The sequence below is a fragment of the Myotis daubentonii genome, chromosome 8, assembly GCF_963259705.1.
Source record: "Myotis daubentonii chromosome 8, mMyoDau2.1, whole genome shotgun sequence".
NCBI lineage: Eukaryota > Metazoa > Chordata > Mammalia > Chiroptera > Vespertilionidae > Myotis > Myotis daubentonii.
In genome coordinates this window covers 72753650-72776662 of record NC_081847.1, presented here as the reverse complement: position 1 = coordinate 72776662, position 23013 = coordinate 72753650, and the positions used below count along the sequence as shown (strand labels likewise).

The 23013-nt window shown below is 50.8% G+C and overlaps 1 protein-coding gene across 8 annotated transcripts in view; it reads right to left on the bottom strand.

Annotated features, from left to right (window-relative positions):
• PTPRT (protein tyrosine phosphatase receptor type T) overlaps positions 1–23013 on the bottom strand; it is a 960656-nt gene that overhangs the window by 39280 nt on the left and 898363 nt on the right. For all 8 annotated transcript variants that reach the window (XM_059707048.1, XM_059707051.1, XM_059707049.1 and 5 more), the window contains 2 exons: positions 22038–22125; positions 7864–7940 (listed from right to left, as the gene is read on the bottom strand). In XM_059707048.1, the coding sequence (XP_059563031.1) occupies positions 7864–7940; positions 22038–22125 (165 nt within the window). The remainder of the gene's footprint in view (positions 1–7863; positions 7941–22037; positions 22126–23013) is intronic.

Below are 23013 nucleotides of genomic sequence, written 5' to 3'. Positions count from 1 at the left end.
AATCACCGAATGTTCGCTATCACTATATGACTATAGCCGGGAGGTGCCCATACAGGCTTGCCTTGGAGCCAGTGGACAGGGAGCAACATTAGGTGGGCATCACTTATGCCTGTGCACCCAGAAAGAGGTGGAAAAGAAATTTTGGGATTTCTGTGGGACATCAACCACCAAAAAGTTTTTCCTGGGCCATGATTATGTGCAGAACCCTGCACGAGGCCCTGTAGGGCCCCTGGGAGAAGAAAATAATTGCATTCGTGGCTCCTTGCATTAGAGACAATTAGAAAAACAACACTGGAACAGATGCTACACTGCCTCCCTTTGCAACATGGCTGGGCTTGGGATCGCAGTTCGGCTCATTGGGAGGACCCCGCGTAGGTGTGATCCAGAGGCTGACAAAGCCACTTTCTGATCCCAAGATTTCCCTGTATGTTACAGAGTGGTCCCCTAGGCCCTGTGGGGCTCTGGTGGGGGTGACTCTGCTGCCCATAATCCTGATAGTTGGAGAAGAGGTTGAAGATGACTTTCTCTTTTGCCTGGACATGGCATACATGGAGGATCCGCTCTATTACAGAAAAGAAGCGTATCATATTGGGTAAAAGTTCAAGTCTCGGAGGCAGATCTGCATTTAGCACATAGCACTGAATGTAATTAGCATTTATTGACTGAATAAACAAGTTAGTGAATGAATAAATTAAAAAACACACACATATGAATTATGGAGTCTGCTGGTGGAGAGGCTGTTGACAGTCCTGAAGACCACTTTCCCTTACGGATAACCATCTCCGGAGATGTTGAGTCCTACAGTTTGATAAACACCTATTTCTGTCTTAAGCTTTGTGGTCAGACTTTCTGTCCTGCTGAGGAAGACCCACTTCTTCAGGACTGAGCCAGACTTGGCATCTGTGTGGCTTATGGTGAAAGAGACGCGGCGTCTTTGAGGTTCTGGATCTGCTTTCTGATCCAAAGACAAGTTTCTGAGTCCTCTGCATTTCTCTACCTGTCTCCCACCTGCTCCATAAATATTTACCTAGGGCCTTCTAATCACTGGTAATGCTTGGGTTGACCGTCAGTACAACCCAAGGCCAATGTCATGACCAGAACTGTGGGACTGACCACCAGTAATCACAGCCCCTTCTGAAGTCTGTGTTTGAGTGGGACTATCTTCTTAGCGAGGCAGTCAGCTTCTTGAGGACAAACACTGCCTCCTAAGTGAAAAAAGGAATCCCACAGAGCCCAGTACAGCGTGAAGCTCAGAGCAATGCCCAACAAACAAGCTGCTGAGAGGACAGCGAGGAGGTAGCATGGCACTGTGATTATACGCACAGACCCTGGACCTAACTGCCTGGGTTTGAATCCTGGCTGTGTCCCTTCCACGCTGTGTGGTCTGGGCTAGTTACTTAGCCTCCTTGGGCCTCAGCTGATTTTTTTGCTGTTCAGTGGGGATAATAGTATTTACATTAGAGTGTTGCTGTTAGGATGAAATGACTTAATAGACAACAGTTCCTCTGTGCCAGGCACTATTCTAAGATTTAACATAGAGGTCTTTGTTACTGTTGTTATTTTATGGTTTATGTGCGAACATTTATCGAGTGTCTATCACAACTAAAAGTCAGTGTTGGCCCCTAGGGAGGCCCTGAGTTGGTAAGCCCTCCTCCCCTCTCCTCTGTTCTGCTCTGGCTATTAATGCAGGAACCGGGCTCTTCTTGGGACATGAGAGGTAGGAAGGCAGGTGACAGGTACAAAGAGCTATCTGTCCCTCCAAGTCAAGGTGGACAGAGTTTCCCAGGCTCACAGGGAGAGCTCGACTCTAGGAGTGTTCTTGAGTAGGTTTGGGAATGAAAAATAGTACCTGAGAGTGTGGAAAGATGTGGTTTCTCAGTCTACCCTCTTCTTACTTCTTATAGTCCTCATCCTCCCTGACCTGAGCCATGGCACCAGCCTCTTGCTGGCCTCCCTGCCTCCAGTCTGGCCCCACAGCCCATCTGCTTCCTGCCAGAGTGAATTCCCAATGCACATCTGATTAGATTATTTCCCACAGAAAAGCTGCAGCGGCTCCCACTGCCTGCACAGTAATGTCCAAATGCGTCGCCCGGCCGGGACTAGTCATCCATCTCCATCCTCGTCCCCAGCCTCATTTCCTCTTGTCCCTCTCTGTCCCCTTCCACAGCCCCACGTGCCTGTGTCCCAGCTTCCCACACTGCACTTCAAATGAGACCTCCCGCCTCCTGAGAGGCCCTGCAGGGCTCTGTATGTGCCCAGTTACCACACTCCCAACATGCACTGCTTTACGCTTTCTGTGCTTCCCCCCTGCCAACCCCCTCACCCCCCACCCCCGGGCCATGGGACAGGTCACCAGAGCTGGGTGCAGTTTTCAGCCAAGGCTGGTTGGTGGCATACAGGCAAGAATGTCTCTGAGGTGAGGTTGGGTCACTCTACTGAATGCACCAGCCAGAAGACAAAAGACCCCGTGGAGGAAACTGACTTGGAAGACCTGATGTGCTTGAAAGTCGATGGGATACATTCTGAGCAAGAAATTCACGTTTCCATTGTGGAGTTAGGTGATTTGGGTTCCCTAATTTGTTCACTCATTTGTCCTCTCGGTCATTCGATATTCAGTCAACAGGTGTTAACTGAGCACCTACTACCATGGACAAGGCCCTGGAAATACAACAGTGAGCCAGATGGAGGTGGACTCTGCTTTGAGCAGCTTACCGGCAGCAACAAACTGGGGTAGGGAAGGGGTGGGGCTTGTGGAGTTCCCACGGGGAACTGACTCAGCCGAGAAGGCAGGGAAGTGTCCTCTGAGGCGGCCTGGTAAGCCCAGCTTGGGCATCTCAGCATCACTGTTATTCCCATTTCATCCCCTCAGCCATATGCCGCTGCCCCTGGACTCACTGGCTGTCTTGCTCTTCTTCAGAAACAATCACGTTTTGATCTGGAGGCCTTAGCAATGGCCATGCCCTGTGCCTGCTGTGTCTGTCCCCAAATAGCTGAACACTTGCTCTCTCCCTCACCCAGGCTTCTGCTGGCTGCCCATCACCTCCTCAGAGAAGCCTTCCCTGCCCATCCTGTCAGCCTCTTTCTGCTGTCTCCACTTCCCTTCTTTTCAGAGCATGTATCACCACACGGCACAATGTTCTGTGTTTATTGACTTGCCTATTGTCTGTTTCCCCCGTGGAACGAGAGCGCCAATGGGCAGGGCTGTGTCTGGCTTGCTCACGGCTGTGCCAGCCCAGAGAGCCTGCCTGGGCCACCAGCCTTGCTAAATGCACAGTGAGTGCATGCCTTCCCATGCTGCGTGTGAGCAGAGAGATGCTGCCTGGCCTCCAAGAACCCATAGGGTCCCCAGAGAGAAAACATTCTAACCACGAGCGAGACTCCGGCGGTGCTGATGAAAGGAAATTAACTGCTCCACGGGGGCTCCTCTGGGGACCTGCCGAGAGCTGGACAGAGACGTCCTAGCCTTAAAAGAACTTGGAGTTCATCGAAGCCCCACCTATAAAGCACGCAGACCGCCTGACAACCAGCACCGGGCCGGCCTGCATCTGTCTGTGAGCAACGGGAAAGAGGTTTGCATCCAAAACACATTCATCTCACTCTGCACTCGTGCATCTGTTACTTGCTGGGGACCCAGATACGATACTCACTTCCAGGCGGGTAATTTATAACAGATTCAAGTGGCCAGCACATTCTCAGGTGTGCAAACATCGCGGCCAGCGGGATGGTTCCGGCTGCAGCAGAACCCCGGCCTCCGGAGGCACAGACACGGCCGGCCCATTCCGCTCATTGTCCATATGGAGTCGGTTTAATGGATTGTCAAGATCCCATTGTGGATAAGTGGTCCTAGTGCGGGCATTGGGAGAGCTGGGAGGATTTGGCTGGAGTGGAGACCAGGACAGAGGGGCGAGGACAAGAGAGCGGTCTTGAGCAGCGATCGCCAACCTTTCGGACCACCAGTTGGCGACTGCTGCTCCTAAGGTTATCTTAAACCAGCGGTCGCCAACCTTTCAGACCTCACTGGGCCACCAGGGATCCGCGGACCACTGTTTGGCGACTGCTGGTCTAGAGTATCGACTTGGCAGGAATACCCACAGAAACCCCAGGAGTTTTAGCTTTGCTGGAGTGTATAGCAGATTCACAGTGAACGGGACTTTTCTGCCTTCTGGCGTTAGGGACACTACACCCCACCCTGTGAGGCCCCCTTAATCCTGTTCCACCCTTATTAACCTCTACTGGGTTAATCCCTTTGAGCGGGCCTCTGTTTCCCAGGGGGACCCTGACAGACAGACACCTTACATGAATTATCATGTTCTTGTGGAGGGACATGATTATCCCATGTTATAGATATCAGAACAAGTAAATAATTTACCCTAGACGTAACACTAGTAAGCAGAACTGCCGGGGTTCAATAGGCCCTATGAGGACTGAATTCATGACTTTGGTCTGTGAGCCCTTGACTTTAACACTGAGACCCGCACAAAGTCTAGCATTACATACTAAGACAGCACCTCGCAGAGGCTGCCTGGCCGTCTGCACACCCTGCTCCTTAGGGAGGGAGAGGGCAGTGGTGTGTCCTGGGCAGGCAGAGAATGGATTCTAGCTGTGTGACCTTCAGCAAGGCTCTTAACCTCAGCCCTGGCTGCTTTTCCTCCTGGCCTACAGAATGCATTGCAATGACAGGGTCTGGGAGAAATGGGAGATGCTATTAGTATTGACACTGCGGAGATTTGCTTCCCTTTACAACAATTTCATTTGTTGCCTATAACCACCAAAGCGCACTTTGGCTCTGACTACAGTCAGATGCTCACCTGACTTTAGATGGAGTGTCTATCCGGAAAAGTGGTTTCTGCTGGAGGTTACCACTCACATGACTCAGGCCTGCAGACCCCACATGGGCCATGGCCCTCGAGACTAACACATCCACTCAACTGCAGACAAGGTCAAGGGGAAATGGAGGGGACCGACTCAGTCTGGTTCCGCACACGCAGGAGGGGCAGCAGGAAGACCCCTAGACTTGGAGCCATTCGGGTCTGGTTCCTTGCTGAGTCCTGCCGCTGACCAGCTGCATGGCCTTGGACAAGCTTTGCAATCTCTGCTTTCCTATCTGGAGAATGGGGTGGCTGCCTACCTTGGAGAGCTATTGAGAGGTCCCAATAAACTGACTCACTTAAAACCACCTACCACAGGGCTCAGGAGCGACTCATGCAGCACCTCTGGCTCTTGTCATCGCCTTTCTGTTGTTACTAAAGCCCGCAGGGCATGGAGGGGGAGGCACCCCTGACACAGGCTCCTGCTCCCTCCTCCCTCACCTCCTAGCAGTGTGATCCTGAGGAAGCTGCATGACCCAGAAGCCTCAGCTTACTCTCCTGGAAATTACTTTGTGAGGTTGTGGTGCTAGTTCAGGTCATGCGGAAACAGAGGAGGTGATGAGTAATTCTTAGGTTGCTGTCAGCCCTTCTTGCCTGGCTGACTTTTACTCACAGATAAGGCAGCACTGTGTCTCCTCCTCCGGGAAGGCCTCACTGGCCCCCACCTCCACCTTGAGGCTTTGATTTTCCTTTGTGCCTCCATAGGCCCTGCTCTGTGAGGGTCTCTTTTCTAATCTGACTCCCTCATCAGACTTGAGTCCCTTTTAAGGTCTGTGTTCCCAGCACCCTGTGGAGGATCTGCTCGGTGCTCGGGGAATGAACCCTAATGCGCGTGGGAAAGGCTGAGTGCTCAGGTGCCGAGCAGACACACAGACACACTCACACACAGGCTGGAGACGGCTGTGCAGAGCTGCCATCTCCTGTGCACTTTCCTGGAAGGGCCGAGGTGGCCGAGACCATGTCTATCGGGACTAAAGCTCCAGCCCCAGTTTCTGACAACCTGTGGGGCCTCTGTTAGCCAGGGTTGGGGCTGGGGGGCGGGGGGAGGTAGGAAATGCTCCAGGTGTTTCCCACAGGGGGAATTCAGTGTAGGGAGTTGGTCACACAGGTGATGAAGGAGCTGAGGAGCCAAACAGGGAACAGTGGGGCAACCAGAGGTCAGCAACAGGGGGAGGCTGCGACCACCCCTAGAACGAGCAGACAGTGGGAGACACACGCTGCCAGGGCCAGGAGCTCGGGCACCTGTGGCAGCCTGCCTGACAGGAGCTGGGGCCATGGCGGGATGCAGCCACTGCTGGAGCTGTCACCCAAGGCCGAGGAAGAGGAGGACACATAGGCTGGCTTCTCCTTCTCTTCACCCTCCAATCTCCCTTTAGTGCTTGCCATGCAGGGGTCAAGCTCACTTCTTTTCCTGCATATCTCTCTCTCTCTCTCTCTCTCTCTCTCTCTCTCTCTCTCTCATATGCACACACATTCACATATAGAGACACACACTCATACAGACAGACACACACTCATACCAATAATACAAAGCAGAATGGGGAAGCACAAGCAATAGATCTAAGGCAGGGGTGGGCAAACTTTTTGACTTGAGGGCCACAATAGGTTCTTAAACTGGACCGGAGGGCCGGAACAAAAGCATGGATGGAGTGTTTGTGTGAACTAATATAAATTCAAAGTAAACATCAGTACATAAAAGGGTACGGTCTTTTTGTTTTTAGTTTTATTCATTTCAAATGGGCTGGATCCGGCCCACGGGCCGTAGTTTGCCCACGGCTGCTCTAAGGGCAACAGGCAAATGAGCAACACAAGGCTAATGCTTGTGGAACTAACAAGTCATCTGGTTTGAAAGCATTTTCTAGCTGATCTATAAAACACTTGCTAGTCCGAGGAACCCCGGTGGCTCTCTGAGCCCTTCACCAAGGCCCTTGGCTGCCAGCTGAGGTACCGAGAAGCCTGGCTGGAACCAGTCACCCTGGGTGTCCACCTGGCCCTGAGGTCATACCCCCCTTTGCACCCTTTCCCACTCCCTGGGCGCCTGTCTTGGCCCTTATTGTATTAGTTCCCTCCTCAATAGTCTCTGGAAACTGAAGTGCCCCTTTCCTATTCGGTGTCCTGATCCCAGCCTCTGATCTCTCTCACCCCTGGAATACGCCAGTCATCCCAAAGCTCAGCTCACCTCCTGGATCAAAGCCTTTCCATCGCGGTTTCTTGCCTGCAGGATAAAGCCCGATCCCTGTTTGGCCCTAAACCACCCATGGCCTAGCTCCAACCATATTTCCCACTCCTTCCATTTCGGAGCCTGCTCCCCTCGAACTGAGCAGATGCATATCCGCGTTCCCAACTGCTGCATCTCGCCTCCACTGTTCTCTCCAACCAGAGACCATCTTCCTCCTCTTTGCTCTCCAATGCTATCGGTGCTTGAAGCTTTGGTTCACACCACATTTTGCATTCCTGATGGAAGAAGCAATTTCCCCCCATTTCTGAACCCCTATAGCATTTTATCTGAACTTAAGACTCAACCACTTTCTAGTTTGTTCTGAAATGATTGATGGGCACAGCTTATCTTCCTGCTAAGGTTTTAGAGGGTAGGACCATGGCATCTTAAGCTTTATGGTTCCCATAGCCTCCAGCACACAGTAGGCACTTTTAAATTCTTGTTGTCTAAATGGCTGTACCTTCGAATGAATGAATGAATGAATGAATGAAGGAATGAACAGATACATATACAAATGAGTCAGTGGGTGAACAAACAAGACTGGCCTTTGTCCTGGGGCCATGCAGAGCAGGCTACTCCAGCCCGCCTGAAGGTAGGCCGCTTTAGGTGGGGAGTTAACATGGGTCACGCTAATTTCACAAAGCAGGGAGGAGCCAGGTGCCTCTGGACATGTTCTGGGAAGGCCACCTCTGGGGGAGAGTCAGGGGACAGCCGCAGATTTTGAGCCTACGGTAGTCAACCCCAGCCCCTGGCTGCCCAGCCCACAAAAGCACTCACATCAATGTAGTTGGCGTTGATGTAGTCGGAGTGTGGGTCTCCATCCAGCACCAGCAGCCTCACTCGGGAATGGTCATCTGCAGGAGGGGGTGGGGTGGGGGGAGAGAGAGAACAAATAAGAGGATGAGTGAAAAGACACCATCAGGTGAGGAGCCAGCCCTGCCCTCTGTTAGAGCCACTTCTGTTAATTACTGCACACTTGGCATCATGAGACTTTTGCACAAAACTTCTCATGTAACCCACCAGCTACCCTCAGTTATTGTCCCCATTTACAGATGAGGAAGCTGAGGCCTGGGGAGATTACTATGCCCCAAAGAGGACCTGTATCTTCTCTTTTTCCCACCTACCCTCCTGATGGCTTTGTCATTACCACCTAGGTGAGTCTTAGTGATTTTATCTTAAAACTAGAGGCCTGTTGCACGAAGAGATTCATGCAATAGGCCTTCCTTTCCCCTGGCTGCTGGCACCAGTTTTCCTCCGGCACCCGGCACCCAGGCCTTCACTCTGGCTGGGCTCCAGCCGGAGCCGGCCCCGGGGCCATGAGGCTTCCGCTGCTCTGCCGGCCCCAAGACCTTGAGGCTTCTGCTGCTCTGCTGGCCCCAGGGCCGTCAGGCTTCGCTCCACCACTTGGAGCCTATGTATGCAAATTAACCGCCATCTTTGTTAGGTCAATTTGCATACTCCCCTGATTGGCTGGTTAGCGTAGTGAAGGTACGGTCAATTTACATGTTTGCCTATTATTAGGTAAGATGGAAATGGAAATACCTTCTCCATAGACAGTGCAAGGGAGACTGCATGAAAAGTCTCGGGAAGCGAGATGTGTGGATGGGGAGTAATGCGCTTCATTTTCATGCTTGTTTAAAAACGGCAAATTTACCTATTTTCCACTTGGGCACAAATTGCTTTTCTTTTGCCTCTTGGAGTATTGCTGCAAATAGATTGTCGGCCACATACTGCTATCAATACTATCATTCGAGCGGAGCTGACTAAATCATTATAAAAGAGGTCATCAATAACTGAAAACCGTGTCACAGAGCATACCATTCCAAACACAATCTAGGCATAAACAAGATTTGCAGGCTTTGCTCGATGGCACGTTGGCTTCAAATAACACCAAATAAAAACCATTAAAAAAAACAAGTACAGCAGAAGAATCAGACGAATCTTTTACAATTAAGTAAAGTGAGCTCCGCTATAGACACAGACACATGCAATCAGACCGCCCTGGCCGGGTCTGGCTGGTAGGAGGGGCTCAACTGGCTGCCCAGGTCACTGTGAAGGTCCCTGAATGACTGGACATGACTCTAGGGCAGGGCTAGGGTTCCACGTCAGTGGGTGGCAGAGCTCTGAGCATCCCCAGGGCCCCATGCGGCAGGTCCTCATGGTGCTCGGTGACTGTATGAATGGATGACCTCACTGGACCCTGACAGTGATGCTGGGAGAGAAGCAGGATGGGTGCTGTTAGCCCTGATACACACGAGGAAACAGGCTCACAAGGACTCACTGGCCATGGACAGGGAGAGATGAAGGTTGGAAGAGCGGGGTCCTCTCAACTCTGGGTCCAGCTCCTCCAGCCTCCAAAGAGGGGTCTAAGCGGATATGAGAAACCACTTCCAGTGTCCAGAGCAGAAGGAATTAACGATAGAGAAGTGGTCACCTGGATGATGGACACGTTGAAAAGCCAAATAGAAGAGGGTGAAGTAACTCAGAGGCCAGTACGGGGTCTCCTTAGGCACGCCTCCTGAGGGACGGTGGGGCAGAGGGAGGAGGTGGAGGTGGGCACCTGTGGGGACTGCAGCTGCAGTGGCTTCTTTGGTGAAAGCTGGAGAAAAGTTGGAGCCTGTGGTTGGGACAGACGGGGAGAAATACTCCTCCCCCGGCCTCTTCCTTTCTCCCACCTCCCAATCTCCCACCGGTACCTGCCATTGGCCAAACCCAGACAGAAGCCAGCTGCCCAGAGACTGAGAAATGCAACCTGCAGAGTCAGCTCTCTGTGAGCAAAAAGTGAGCAGGAGCAGGCAAGGAATGGGTCCCAGGATGAACACACAGGCCCAGGACTGGGCAGCATACCACGCCCTAGCCATTAATTCACTACCTAATTCATTAATTAAAAAACTATTCATTCAGCATCTGCCATGTGCCAGCAGGGTGCTAGGCACTGAGATATACTGGATGCCACTTAAAAAAAATATACATTTTTATTGATTTTAGAGAGAGGAAGGGAGAGGGTGAGACAGATAGAACATTAATGATGAGAGAATCATTGATCGGCTGCCTCCTGCACGCCACACACTGGGAATTGTGCCCATAACCCAGGCATGTGCCCTTGACCAGGAATTGAACTGTGACCTCCTGGTTCTTTGGTTGATGCTCAACCACTGAGCCATGCTGGCCAAGCCTGGATGCTACATTTTTACTCATCATGGGGAAGAGTTCCAGTGGAAGCCAGTAAGGGAGTAGGTAGGAGGTCTAAGTCACTCCTTTGGGTGGCTGGGGGAGTGGGGTATGAAGGAGTCTGAAGCCAACCTTTATGGAGCTAATGATAGGTACCAGAGACTTTACATACATGACCTTAAACCATTTATTCCCCCAAATAACTGAATAGATTATTGTAATAATACCATTCTGATGTCGTTTTATTATTCTTTCCATTTCACAGATGAAGAAACTGAGGCTCAGAGAGATTAAGCAAGTTTCCCTTGTTACACAGTCTGTAAGTAGCAGGGCTGAGATTCTATCCCAGGCCTGTCTGACCCTGGACACCGGTTCCATCCACACAAGGTGTAGTCCCTGGACTTTTTGCATCTCCCAGGCCCCACTCCTGGAGTCCGTGCAAGTGGTTGGTCCCCAGCCCCTCAGTATTCTAGCCCAGAGAGGGGAACTTCCTGCGGGACAACCCACCCAGCAGGCGTCACACAGGGCCCAGCATTGAACTCTGAGCTCAGGCTGTTAAACTTTGTCACCAGAGGCTACAGAATCCGTAAGCCTTAAAAAAGTGAAAATGCATATTGTGTTTTCACTCATTGGTCTCACTAATGACTTATCGATTCAAAAATCTCCTTTACTTACTGAGTTATGCTCCAGGGGTCTACAGCACTGGGAACAGAGGTTCTGGTATAAAATGTTGAAAGGTAATTTTCTTTAATATACAATGGAACTTAAAGTCTGAAAGCCAAAGCTATTAAAAACAAAAACAAAAGGAAACAAATGTACTTCGTTCAATGTTATTAAAGATGAACGTTGCCTCTAACTGCCAGATGATGGTGTTTGCCAACCTTCATTCACTGAGCACCTACTATGTGCAGGCTTGTTGAGGGGATTCAGAAAGTGTTATGAAAGTGATGCTCAAGCATAAGGGGACAGACTGTACTTAGAAGTGAAACCTCAAGATCTAAAAATAGAGACTAGAGGGCTCTGTGGAGCAATATATGAATGAGGAATTAAAAGTGAGTAAGACTGTCCAGTGGACAATGAGGAAGGTCTTGCCATCAGAGGGACCTGCAAGGGGGAAGGCAGAGCTCCTGAAAAAGCAGGCACACTGTGAGCTGAGGGGTTCCTGCCTTGTAAATGCAGAGTGTGGAGGGATTAGCAGTGGGAGAGGAGACGGAGGAGGTGGCAGGGCTAGATGACAGAGGGCTCGCCACGCCATACTTGGATGCAAGTAACCATTCCCTGGGGTCGGCAGGGCGTCCGCGTACAGACTCTGTATTCTGAGACTGTGAAAGGCTGTTTTGGTATGAAATGACCAGGACTCATTCTTACATGATCTAACTTGTGGCAAGTGGGAATGTGAGGTATGAGGATGAGGTCACATCTGGGTTCAAATCTTAGCTCCACCATTTAGTACATCACTTGATCTCTCTTAGCCTTGGGATCCTTAGCAAAATGGGGCCAATACTATATAGTTCACAGAATGCTGGGAGGATTGAGGAGGAAATGCAGGCATGGAGAGTGAAAGGACATTAAGAGAATGAAAAGACGAGCCACAGACTGAGAGAAAACACCTATAAAAGACATTTCTGATCTAGGACTTGTATTCACAATATACAGAAATACTCTTAAAACTCAACAATAAGAAAACAAATAACTCAGTTAAAAATGGGCAAAACATCTGAACAGACATCTCACCCAAAAAGATATGCAGGCGAAATGTTCACCATCATATCTCATTAGGGGACTGCAAATGAAACACTGAGATACCTTTACACACTGACTAGAATGGCCCAATCCAGAACGCCAACAGCACCAAACGCTGGAGAGGATGTGGAGCAACAGGAACTCCCATTCACTGCTGGTGGAAATGCAAAATGCTTACTGTGGAAGACAAGTTCCTCCACACTAAACACACTCTTACATGACCCAGCAATTGCTCTCTCTGGTATTTACACAAAGGAGCTGAAAGCTTATGTCCACACAAAACCTGCACACGAATGTTTACAGCAGCTTGATTCACAATTGCCAAAAGCAAGATGTCCTCCGACAGGTGAATGGATAGATTGTAGGATAGCCACACAATGGAACAGTATTCAGTGATATCTAGAAAGGAGGCATCAAGCCATGAAAAGACATGGAGGAGCCTTAAATGCATACGGGCAAGTGAAAGACGCCAGCGTGAAAAGGCTTCACGGTGTGAAATTCTAACCCCATGGGATTCTGGGAAAGGCACAACTATGGAGACAGTAAAAATAGCAGCGGTTGCCAGGGACTTGGAGGGAGGGAGGAACACGTGGAGGGCAGTGAAACCATTCTGCATGATACTGTAATGGTGGACACACGTCTTCATACACCAGTACGCTCCAAAGAACTATACAACGCAAAGAGTGAATCTACAAAGTATGGACTTTCGTTAGTAACAATGGGTAAATATTGGTTCGTCTATTGGAACAAATGTATCACACCAATTCAAGATGTTATAACAGGGAAACTGGATATGGGGGGGAGGGAGGGAGGAGGCGTATGGGGGCTCCCTGTGCATTCTGCTCAAATTTTCGGTAAATCTACAAGTGCTCTAAGAAGTGTTAGGACAGTGCTGGGCATACAGCAGGTGCTTAATAAATGGTAGTTGTTGGCTGGATGTGAGGCAGGTTGTGTGCTGATGGCAGACACTTAGCAACTTAGTGCTCCCATCTGCCCTTGGTCCCACATGTCTATTCACCTTTGTGCAGAGGCGAAGAGCTGTGTGTACTCATCAAAGGGCAGAACCCGGCCGCAGGTCTGCGGAAAGGCATTGCAAGGAGGAGCAGTGTCCTCATGGTTTATTTATTCCTTCCAGGAGATGCTAATATTATTCTGTGTCCCCTTCCTCGTCCAACTTTATATAATTAGAAGGATAAAAAATTGTGTTTATCCACACGCGCATGGAGAGAGATGGGGCAGCGGGCGGTGGGAAGGAGTTTACACAAGGTAATTTACAAGCAGCCCAGGACATTCATTATGCTCTAGCTGCACTTTGCAAGCTTGAAAAGCGGCTAAATTGGTCCTCCTTGTTTGATATTCCAGACAAGGACTGAGAAGAGTCATACAGAGGAGACGCGAGCTCCTCCGGGTGAGGGGAGGCCGGGGCCTGGCTCTACCTGGGTCCTGTGAGGAGGGGATGGCAGGAACTGGCTGGTGGGGACGAGACAACTGCTGGCAGCTGGTGGAGGGGAGGCACAACTGCAAAGACTTGGAGATCCAAAGTCGCTCCCCCCCACGCCCCCACCCACACACACACTGCCCCCGGCTCCTCAAACACAAATCCAGAGGCACAGAAACATCATCCCTTGGGAATAGATCTATTCCTGGTAGTTTCAGGACAGAGACCCATGGTCTGTTGGCAAATGTTTAACAAACAGCTCTCTGAGGAGAAAAAGGCCCTGAGCAGCAACGGCTACCGATTTTGTGCTATAAATACTCCGGCCATGACTGATCGCAAGCTACCAACATGGCCTCCCCTAGCTCACAAAACTCCTGAAAATGTAACAATCTGTTCTTGCAAGCTGGCGTGACCCGGCTCCAGGACACCACGGACAGAGAAGAAAGCCTTACTACACGCACATGCCTTGTCTGATCTGAAGGTGTGGGACCCCCTTCCCAGTGCAGCCTCATGCCCTGCTCCCCACACACTACTCTGGTAACCAGCCTTCTTTCAGCTGCTCAAATGCATGATGTCTGCAGACCTCAGGGCCTTTGCACAGGTAGAGGAACACCCCCAGCCCCATAAGGCTGGCAACATCTCATTCCTCAGCTCAATGTCCTTTCCGCAGGAAGTCTTCTGTGATCTCTCCTCCCAGACCCTGAGAGCTCCCTGTACTAGTACTTTCCTTCCCAGCTCTCGAGCAGTTCTATTTCTGGGACTGACTAACCCGTGGCTCTCCCCAGGCCCTACTTAAGGAAGGGCACCCTACTTACTATTGTGTAGGCCACAGAGCAGGTGCTCAATTATTATCTGTCCAATAAACGAATTAATATTTGTGTCTGAAAGGCTGAGAATGAGAGAGGGACAGGCCCCTTGTTTCAGCCATTCTGTTGATTTTAGGGACCCCACGCTCTTTCCTGTACACAAGGCTGGCAGAGTGTGCCTGGATCCTGTGCTTGAATTCGTCCTCTCCCATAGCAAACCCCTCACACCGCCTGCAGACCTAGCCTGTCTTGTCCTAAAACTGGCAGCCGATTCTTGTGTCCAGTAGGAGAGAGGCAAGGGGTTGGGTGGCCTCTGGAGGCAGACCCCAGGTCTGTCACACACTAACCGTATCACCCGGGGCAAGTTATGCACCTTTCCTGAGCCTCAATTTACCCAATTATAACATCAGAATCACATCTACCTTGGCAGAGGTACAAGAGGAGACGTATAAAAACACCTGGAGTGGTGTAAGACATCAGTATAAATGTATACATTCAGTTTTACTATTATTCTAGAACAGTGGTTTTCACAATATAGTCCCTGGATCAATAGTATCAACAACATCTGGAAACATGCTAGAAATGCAAATTCCTGAGTCGCAGTCCAGACCCGCTGAACGAGAAACTCCGAGGCAGGGCCCAGCCATCTGTGTGTTAACGAGTCCTGCAGGAGATTCTGGTCCCACTCGGGGTTGAATGCTCAGACCAATGTCCAGTTATTTAGCACAGAGGTGCCCTGGCCATTCACTTCCATTTGTCCTGGGAAAGACCGACAGTTCTTACTGGAACTGGGCCGTGAGACCAGAACCTACCTGTGTGAGGTGTGAGGTCCAGGAATGTCTTTACCTGTGTGGAGTGAGATGTTCCAGGCACTACTCTAGAAGCCTATGGATGCTATGCCATTAGCTTCTCATTGTCACCCTGTGAGGTATATGTCATCACCCTGTTTTATGGATGAGAACCTCAGGCTCCTGGAAGTTTAACTCCGGTGAAGGCACAAGGGTGAAAGCTTTCTTGTAGAGTGTGGGGTCCCTACCCCTCCTGGAACCCCAAGACCCGTTCCTCCACACCTCTTCCAGGCCAGTTCTCTCCCCAACTCTGTCCCAGCCACTGTGTTCCCATACACGCCCAAGGACTGGGCTCAGTTTCCTCCTTTGCACAGTTCTACCTCTCAAAGCAAATCGCCTCTTCCCCCCTCAGCAAAGGTAGCCCAATGAGTCACTCTTCTCAAGTCACATCCACTCAAAGAGAGGGTCACTTCCGGGGGTGGGGCTGGGAGAGACTGTCCTTGGGTACCTGGCGCTCTTTCTTCCTGTCTCCTGGGCACTGAGGAGGGTAGAGAAAAGGTGCGATTTGTCAGAGGAAAGAGATTTGGCTCATTACGATGAACAGTGGAGCCGAAAAATCATTTTCCAGAACTGGAAATGTTAATGTGTCCTCTTGCATGAGTGGATGGAGGGGGGCAGAGGATTCCATCGAGGCTGCCCGGGGAACCTCATTGAAGCGAAAGGTCTGCACATTTAGTCTCAATTGAATTACCATCATCAAGAGAGGTGGCGTGGGGAGGAGAGCTAAACAGGAACATTCGTGCACCTCCCTGGCCCAGCAATTTCATGGTGGCTGAGGCTGGGCAGCTCCCCCTGCAGGGTCCTCTGGGGCAGCAGCTACTATTAGAGGGACATGGCCTGTCTGATGAACTTCTCGTTTCTGCCTAAGCAGGCCAAGCCCTTACCCCACGAGGGAAACTTTCAAGAAAGAAGCTTTGTACTTGAATTCCTTCAGAAACAGAATCTGAGGCAAGGATTTGAGTGCACGGAGTTGATTTGGGACGCGATCCCAGGAAACACTGGGAGATGGGAAGTGAGAGGGAGAAAGGAAGGAAGCCAATATGGGTGAGTCATCCAGCAGTGACCACTGTAGGCACCTGGGCGTGGTCCTTCCAGGAACACTGGGAGAGAGTGCAGAACACAACCCTCTGGGCATCAGACTCGGGAGAGGGAGCTGGGGAACTTATACACTCACCCCAAGTCATCGGTTGGGGACTGATCCTGGGGACACAATATCCTGGCAGTCCTGGCCGGCCCTGCAAGCGGGCGGAGATGAATAGGGTGGTCAGCACCAGGGTCTGTCGAGCCCAGGCCAGCGCCACCCTCAGAGACCACAAAATAACAACAAACCAACAAAAGGGTTGGGAGCACTGAACGAAGCCTCCATCTTGTCACCCGAGCTCGATTCCCCAGAAACCAGCAGAGAAATCTGCTGGGATGAAAGGCTCTTGGGTCTGTTTGGACCCTGAGTTCCTCCCTGGGAAGTGAGGACAGCTTCTCTGAAGAGCTGGTCCCAGGCTGCCATCTGTTCTGAGGTTGAGCCTTAGTACGCTCTTCCCCTCCTCCAAAGCATGATTTGCCTCGATGCAGAGGGACCTTGGGCAGGCAGCATGAGGCGTCCAGGCAGCCCATGCCCAGAGCCCTGGTCGTGGCTGCCCTACAGACGCCCTGTGTGACCCTACTGACCTCTGGACCATCACTCCTTGCCTGTGAACTCAAAGGGCTGAGACTAAGTCTCATCTAGGACTACAGTCTGCACAGCAGATTCAATATTCATTCACCTTGGCATTGAGAGATGAGACACTGAGTGTCAGAGAGAGGAAGTGCCCGTGTGGAAGGTCATGAATGAAGTAAAGGGTGGAACTGAGACCAGCTTCCGGTCTGCCTGACCCACGTCCAATACTCGAGTCCAGCTGAGCCCAGGGGCTTGTGTTGACTGAGGAGAAAATAAGCCTAGAAAACGTACTGGCACCTGGTTCTCTAGTCCGGGAGGCTGATCTCTGTGGACAAGGTCGGAGGTTCTCAAACATGAATGGACATCCGTGTCACCTGGAGAGCTTTGAGAAACACAGCTGGCTGGGCCTCCCCCACAGGATTTGATTCAGGAGGTTTGGGTGGGGCCCAAGAACGAGCATTTCCAGGTGACGCCGGTGCTGCTGCTCTGGGGCCCACACTGTGGGAGGCACTGGATGTGGTCTGCTGATTCCTTGTCCTCTGGCTCCTGGTGGGGTTTAGCCAATGGAAAGCACAGGCAGCAGGTGGGACAAAGAGAAAGGTGTGCATCAAGGTACTTCCTCCTTCTGCTCCCTTGGTGGGTCCCCATGCACACGATCGAGTCATGCTTCTCTGGGCCCTGGTCGCCTCTCCTTGCTGAGTCCTCTGGCCTGCGTGTAGTATTAGCCCTAGGGTGCTTCACTGTTCCCGCGTCTCCCTGCACCCAGCTAGCGCGCACCTTTGTAAAAACTCACGTCATTAAGTCTCCCCAAACCCCCTTATTTGAGGGTCCCATCTGTTTCCTGGTGGGACCCTGCCTGATTCCGGAAGGGAAGCCTCATTTTGTAAAATCTGCAACCCCTCAAGATCACTTCCTCTCCCGGGTGTAATTTCCTGTTCTAGAACTGCCTCATGGGGAATGCTCTGGTGTTCTTGAAATTTCCTCTTGTTCACAGTCTTGCCGCCCAGAGCTACTTGAAAGCAAAGAGCCCTCTGTTCTGTTTTCCCCATTCATTTCCTTCCCTTTCACTTCCTTTTCATTCCCAGGACCTGGAAACCCCACGGTCTCCATTACTAACTTCTAAACAGAATCCTGTGGAAGAAAGGGCTTATTTGGCCAAGGTTTCTCTTTCATTGTTTCATTTGCAGGCGGTGCCCTGCCCCCTTCTCTTTCCCGCTAATCTTTCCTTCTCCTGGCCTGTTCCTTGTCCTCCACTCCAGCTCCTCTGGCTTCCTTAAGATGCTAATCACTCCTGGTTTTCCTCTTGTGCCAGGGGTAGTTCTAATTATCAAGCCTGGGCAGACTTCGCCTTCGGGAGGGACACCTCCAAGGGCAGGAAGACTTTCTGTCCCTCAGGCTGTTTCTCTTTACCTTTCCCACGTTCCCACGGCAACTCCAGGACTTCTCTTTTCTTCCTAGGTTCCCTGTAGGTCTTGCACGGCTTGAGAACCCACTGGTTACCTTGGCACTGTCCCTGCTTCAGCCCTGATTTGTTGCAGAATCATGGACCCTTAAACTAGAAAGGAGACTTGGGTTTATTTAAGCCCAGACAGGTGGTGTCATGAGGTGTATGAATTCCCTCTGCCTCCGTCTAGGTTTCTCCAGAAGTAGATGTAAGATGAGGATTGCAGTGCGAGGAGTTGACATAGGAGGAGAGGGATCACCCCGGGAAAGGGGGCAGGGAGACAGCTAAGAGAAGGCCACCCAGAGAGAGTGTGTTTTCAAGGCCATTCCTTCCTTGGGCAACTGCAACCACCTCCCCAGGGATTTAGGAAAAGGTGTGAAATACACACCCAGGTGAGGAGCTGGGCTATTTCCTGGTCCAGGGGGAACCTGCCTTGTGCGTAGACAGAGCATCCTGCCCAGCTTTGGAGAAAGTCCTCAGGCAAAGAGACGCAGACATGAGGGCAGGATGAGGGCGAAGCAAGGGAGGCGCTTGCTCTCAGGGTTGTGCAGATGCAGGGTCAAGGGCTGAGAGGGAGGAACCTCCTTGAATGTTGCAGACTGGGCGTCTCACCCACCTTACCCTCATCCTGGCCCTGGATGCTGGTACTGCCAGCTGGTGTCGCTGCACAGGGAGGTGGTGAGGCCATGGGGTGTGGGTGGGGCTCAGCACCTTCTGCACCCCAGTGGCAGAAGTCTAACCCCTTCGTTGTTCTCCCTGCTGCCTGGGATCCAGCCCCTGTTCTGCTCACTGCCCTCTTCATCACTAAGAGACATTACTTGGATGTCTCTCCAAGTATCATCTTGATCCTGCCTTCCTCCATCCATCTTTTTGAGTGTTCTCTATTTTATTTGGGAAGCCAGAGGGAGAGACCCACGGTTCAAGGCCTGTGGGGTCTTGCGGAGAATCTGTGTTTCCCAACATTCATTCCTATTTACTGAGCACCAACTATATGTCAGTTTTGGGGACACAGAGGCACAAGACAGTTGTGGTCCTGCTGTCACAGAGCATCTACTTTTGTGAGGGAGTCAGGCAGACAACTGAGAGTCATGCAAATGCCTCCAACACCACAGTGATGAGGGGAGTTAAGGAAAAGTGCTCTAGGAGTGAATAATGGGGTTGTGTGCATATTCAGAAGATCTGAAGGATTCCCTGAGGAAGTGGCGACTGAGCTAAGATCTGAAGAAAAAGTAGAATTAGTAGAAGAGAGGAGGAAAAGGCACTTTGATAGAGAGAACAAATGTGCAAGGCCCTATGGCATAGATGATCCTGGAAAGCTCCAGGGGCTGAAGGAAGGCCAGTGTAGCTTGTAGAGACCATTATGAAGAGGACACAGTGGGAAACGAGACCTGAGAGGCGGCTAAGAGACTCTGGACAAGGTGTGTTCATGAGCAAAGGGCAAAGTTTTCAGTAGGAAGATGACATGATCCAATTCAGGTCCCTCTAGCTTCTGTCAGGATCAGATAGGTAGACAGTTGGGGACAAAAATGTATATGGAGCAACCAAGAAGGAGGCAGGGCAGAGACCAGGGGAGAGCCGGCGATGGCGTGGGCAAAGGTGCTGAGAGCAGAGGGTGAGCAGTGGGGTCTGGAGAGATACATAGCTTTGCGTGGCCCCTCATCCTTGGCCCCCACAGGCTTTGGCCCTGATACCTGACCCAGCCTGGGTATCCCTGTCTCTCAGGAAGGCAGGGTCTCTTGTCTGTGCACTAGTCATCTATTTTTTCTTATCTGCACAACACCTCTGGGAGGAAAACATCCTTGTACCCATTTTACAGACAGAAGATTAAAGTTTAGAGTGATCACATAATGTCTCACAGCCTACAATTTAGTGACCATATCTGGACTCATAATCTAATAGGGGCAACAGACATGTGACCAGGTATTTTAGGGCTCAGTCCTCAAGCAGAGGATGGTTTGAGTGAGCAGCCACGTGTGCCCCAAATGGGAGCCCCCTGGGAGCAGAGGCCCAGGGTCCCACAGGGCCTGGCTCATAGGATGCCCACACATCATAGGTCTCAACGCGCATTTCCTGATTGTTTGAATATCTCTTTCCAATGCTTCGCTTGCAAGAAATCTTGCTGTCTGCATTACTATCATCCAACAGACAAATTACAAATGTTTTTGATTAGTTCTGCCATTCATAGCCCATTCCTAAACCTGCACAGGAAACAGCTAAGCTGAAACTTCTGCCTCCTTCTTCCTCAACAAGCTGCCTGTATCTTATGCTTTTCTCTCTCCAAGCTTTTACTTAGGCAATGTCTAGACAGTTAACAAAACACTGAGCTGTGCTAGAAATAATCTGTTCTTCATGATCTTTTTTTCTTTTTCTTTTTGGATGAGCTGGGTTACCCTGAGAGCTGGGACCAAGGAATGCTATGCACCTTGGTGAGATGTCAAAGGTCCAGGTGAGCTACACCATGGCAGGCAAAGGCTGCTACAGACTTCTGTTCTAATGAGATATGTACTCAGCATTTTGCACGAGGTAACTTTGTCCTCTCTGTACCTGTTGCGTGGAAGGCTGCACACACCAATGTTTGACAGTGACCATAATTGTGTGTGACCTGATATTTAGTTATATGGAAGCCTGTCTCTCTCCCTTTTCTCTAGGAACTCCACCATGTACCGTCACACACAAGTATTGTTACTGACTTTGTTCAGGCCTCACCATCCCTTGCTGGGACCAGTGCAGTCGCCTCTTGACTGGTTCCTCTGTTTCCTGCCTCTCCCAATCTAATCTACCCTCCCAATCATCTACCCGATAGACCTTTCCAAAATGGACATCTGATCATGCCTCCCTCCCCAACTGGCTTATTCCATGAGCCACATGGGTAGTCAGTGAATTCTGGTTAAAATGTGGTGGGATGATACATCCACCACACTGCTTATCCATCCACACTGCTTATCCGTGACTCTGAGAAAGTGAACTCCATGCTGTGAGGAGGATGATGATAGGCACTAAGGCCAAGGGTTCCATGTGCCTTCTTTCAATGACCCAATCTCTGTTATTGTCATCATTTTAAAGGTGAGGAAGTGAAGCTCGGAGCGGCCAGGAAACCTGCTCCGGGTCCCAGAGCCGGGACAGAAGCCAGGCAGTTTTTTTCTGCAGAGGCTCCAACCGCTCTGCACCACATCCCGTCAGGGCTGCCTGGAGCTCATTGCCAAGCAAAGCAATGTCCTTCCATGCCTCCCTGAGCTCCACGCAAAACATGCCTACCTCCTGCAGGCTCAGTGCCAACAAATGCCTGTGCCAATGCAGCCCTGAGCAGCAGGCACTCATCTTAGAGCCTCTGCCCCACTGGCGGTGGGGTCTGGCAGAAGTCATGGTGCCCTAAGCTCAGAGCTTCTGGCTCCTTCCGGGCATCAATCCTTGGTTGGGACTCTGCCTTCTGAGAGGAGCACTATTCTCTCACCTGGGTGTCCTCAGCCTCTCCCTCACAGCCTGGATCTTGCTGGTACCCCGAGTGGCTTATAAGGAGGTACTCTGCACTGGAAGAACTGCTGGCAACAGGAAGGATTCCTTTGCCTGGGCTTCCTTCCCAACCTGAGCAATTCTTGAGCAATGGGCAATGCCAGGCCAGACGCAGCTTCCAGAGGCTTCCTGGATCTACTCTGCTTGGACCCAGCTTTCCACCTGCCTCCTGGGCCTGAGGTCAGCCATGCTCTGTCACCCAGGCTGAAATACAGCTCCCAGCTTGGCATGTTGACCCAAAGCTGGAAACACCAAGGATAACTTGACAACAAACTCTAGGTAAATAATAGTAATGGTTTGGTTTCCAAAGCCTGGGACCTCCCAGAAGGGCACTTACAGGATATGATGTTTCCATATCGGTTCTTATTGCGATTTTCATCCTCCTTGGCTGTGTCCCATGAAGCAGTCTGCCCCTCTGGTAAGGCCTACAAAGGAAGGACAGAGTGGTTAGGATGGCCAGAGATCGAAGCACTATGCAGGTGAAGATGAACCAGTGGGGAAACAGCACCCGCTGGAGTGGCTCACTCAGCATAAAGGGCTGTGTGGTGGTGGATGGGGCCTGGGAAGAACATAGACTGGGCCTCTCCACGGCCTTATTTCCTCCTTCATTGGCTCAAATGCTACTGAGGTCTTCTGTGTGCTATGAGCCCAAATCTGGTCCAACAGGGGAGTCACTCATTCATTCATTTATTCGACAGATTTTTATTGTGTCCCTAATATGTGTTTGGCACTGTTCTACGTACTTGGGACACAGAGAAATAAACTAAGTGCCCCTTGAGCTTCCAGTCCTCCACTGGGAGGTGTAGCAAATGAACCAGAAAACATGTAAGTTTAGATGGTGGAAAATGTTATGAAGAAAATGAAGCTTGGAGAAGGGATAGTATAGAGGATGAGGATTGCTTCAGATTACACAGTCTGGGAGGGCTTCTCTGAGAAGGTAACATCTAAGCTATGATGTGAAAAGCCACTCATGCCAAGAAATGTAGGAAGCACTTTCTAGGCAGAGGGAACAGTAGATGCAAAGGTGATAACCAAGGACTAAGGATGAGGCAGGGAGAGCAGTGACAGGAGCACCAGAGAGGCTGGGAGAGTTAGGATTAGAGGGGGCACTGCGGTCACTGGTAACCAGCTGGGTGTTACTCTAAGTGTAATGGGAAACCATCAGAGGGTTTTGAGCAGGGGAGTTACCGGATATGATTTATGTTTTACAAAGTACATTCTGGCTCACATATGAAATACACGCTCAGGGAGATCAATTAAGAAGTTGTTGCAATAGTCCAGGTAAGAGATGATGGTACCTTGGGCCCTTGTAC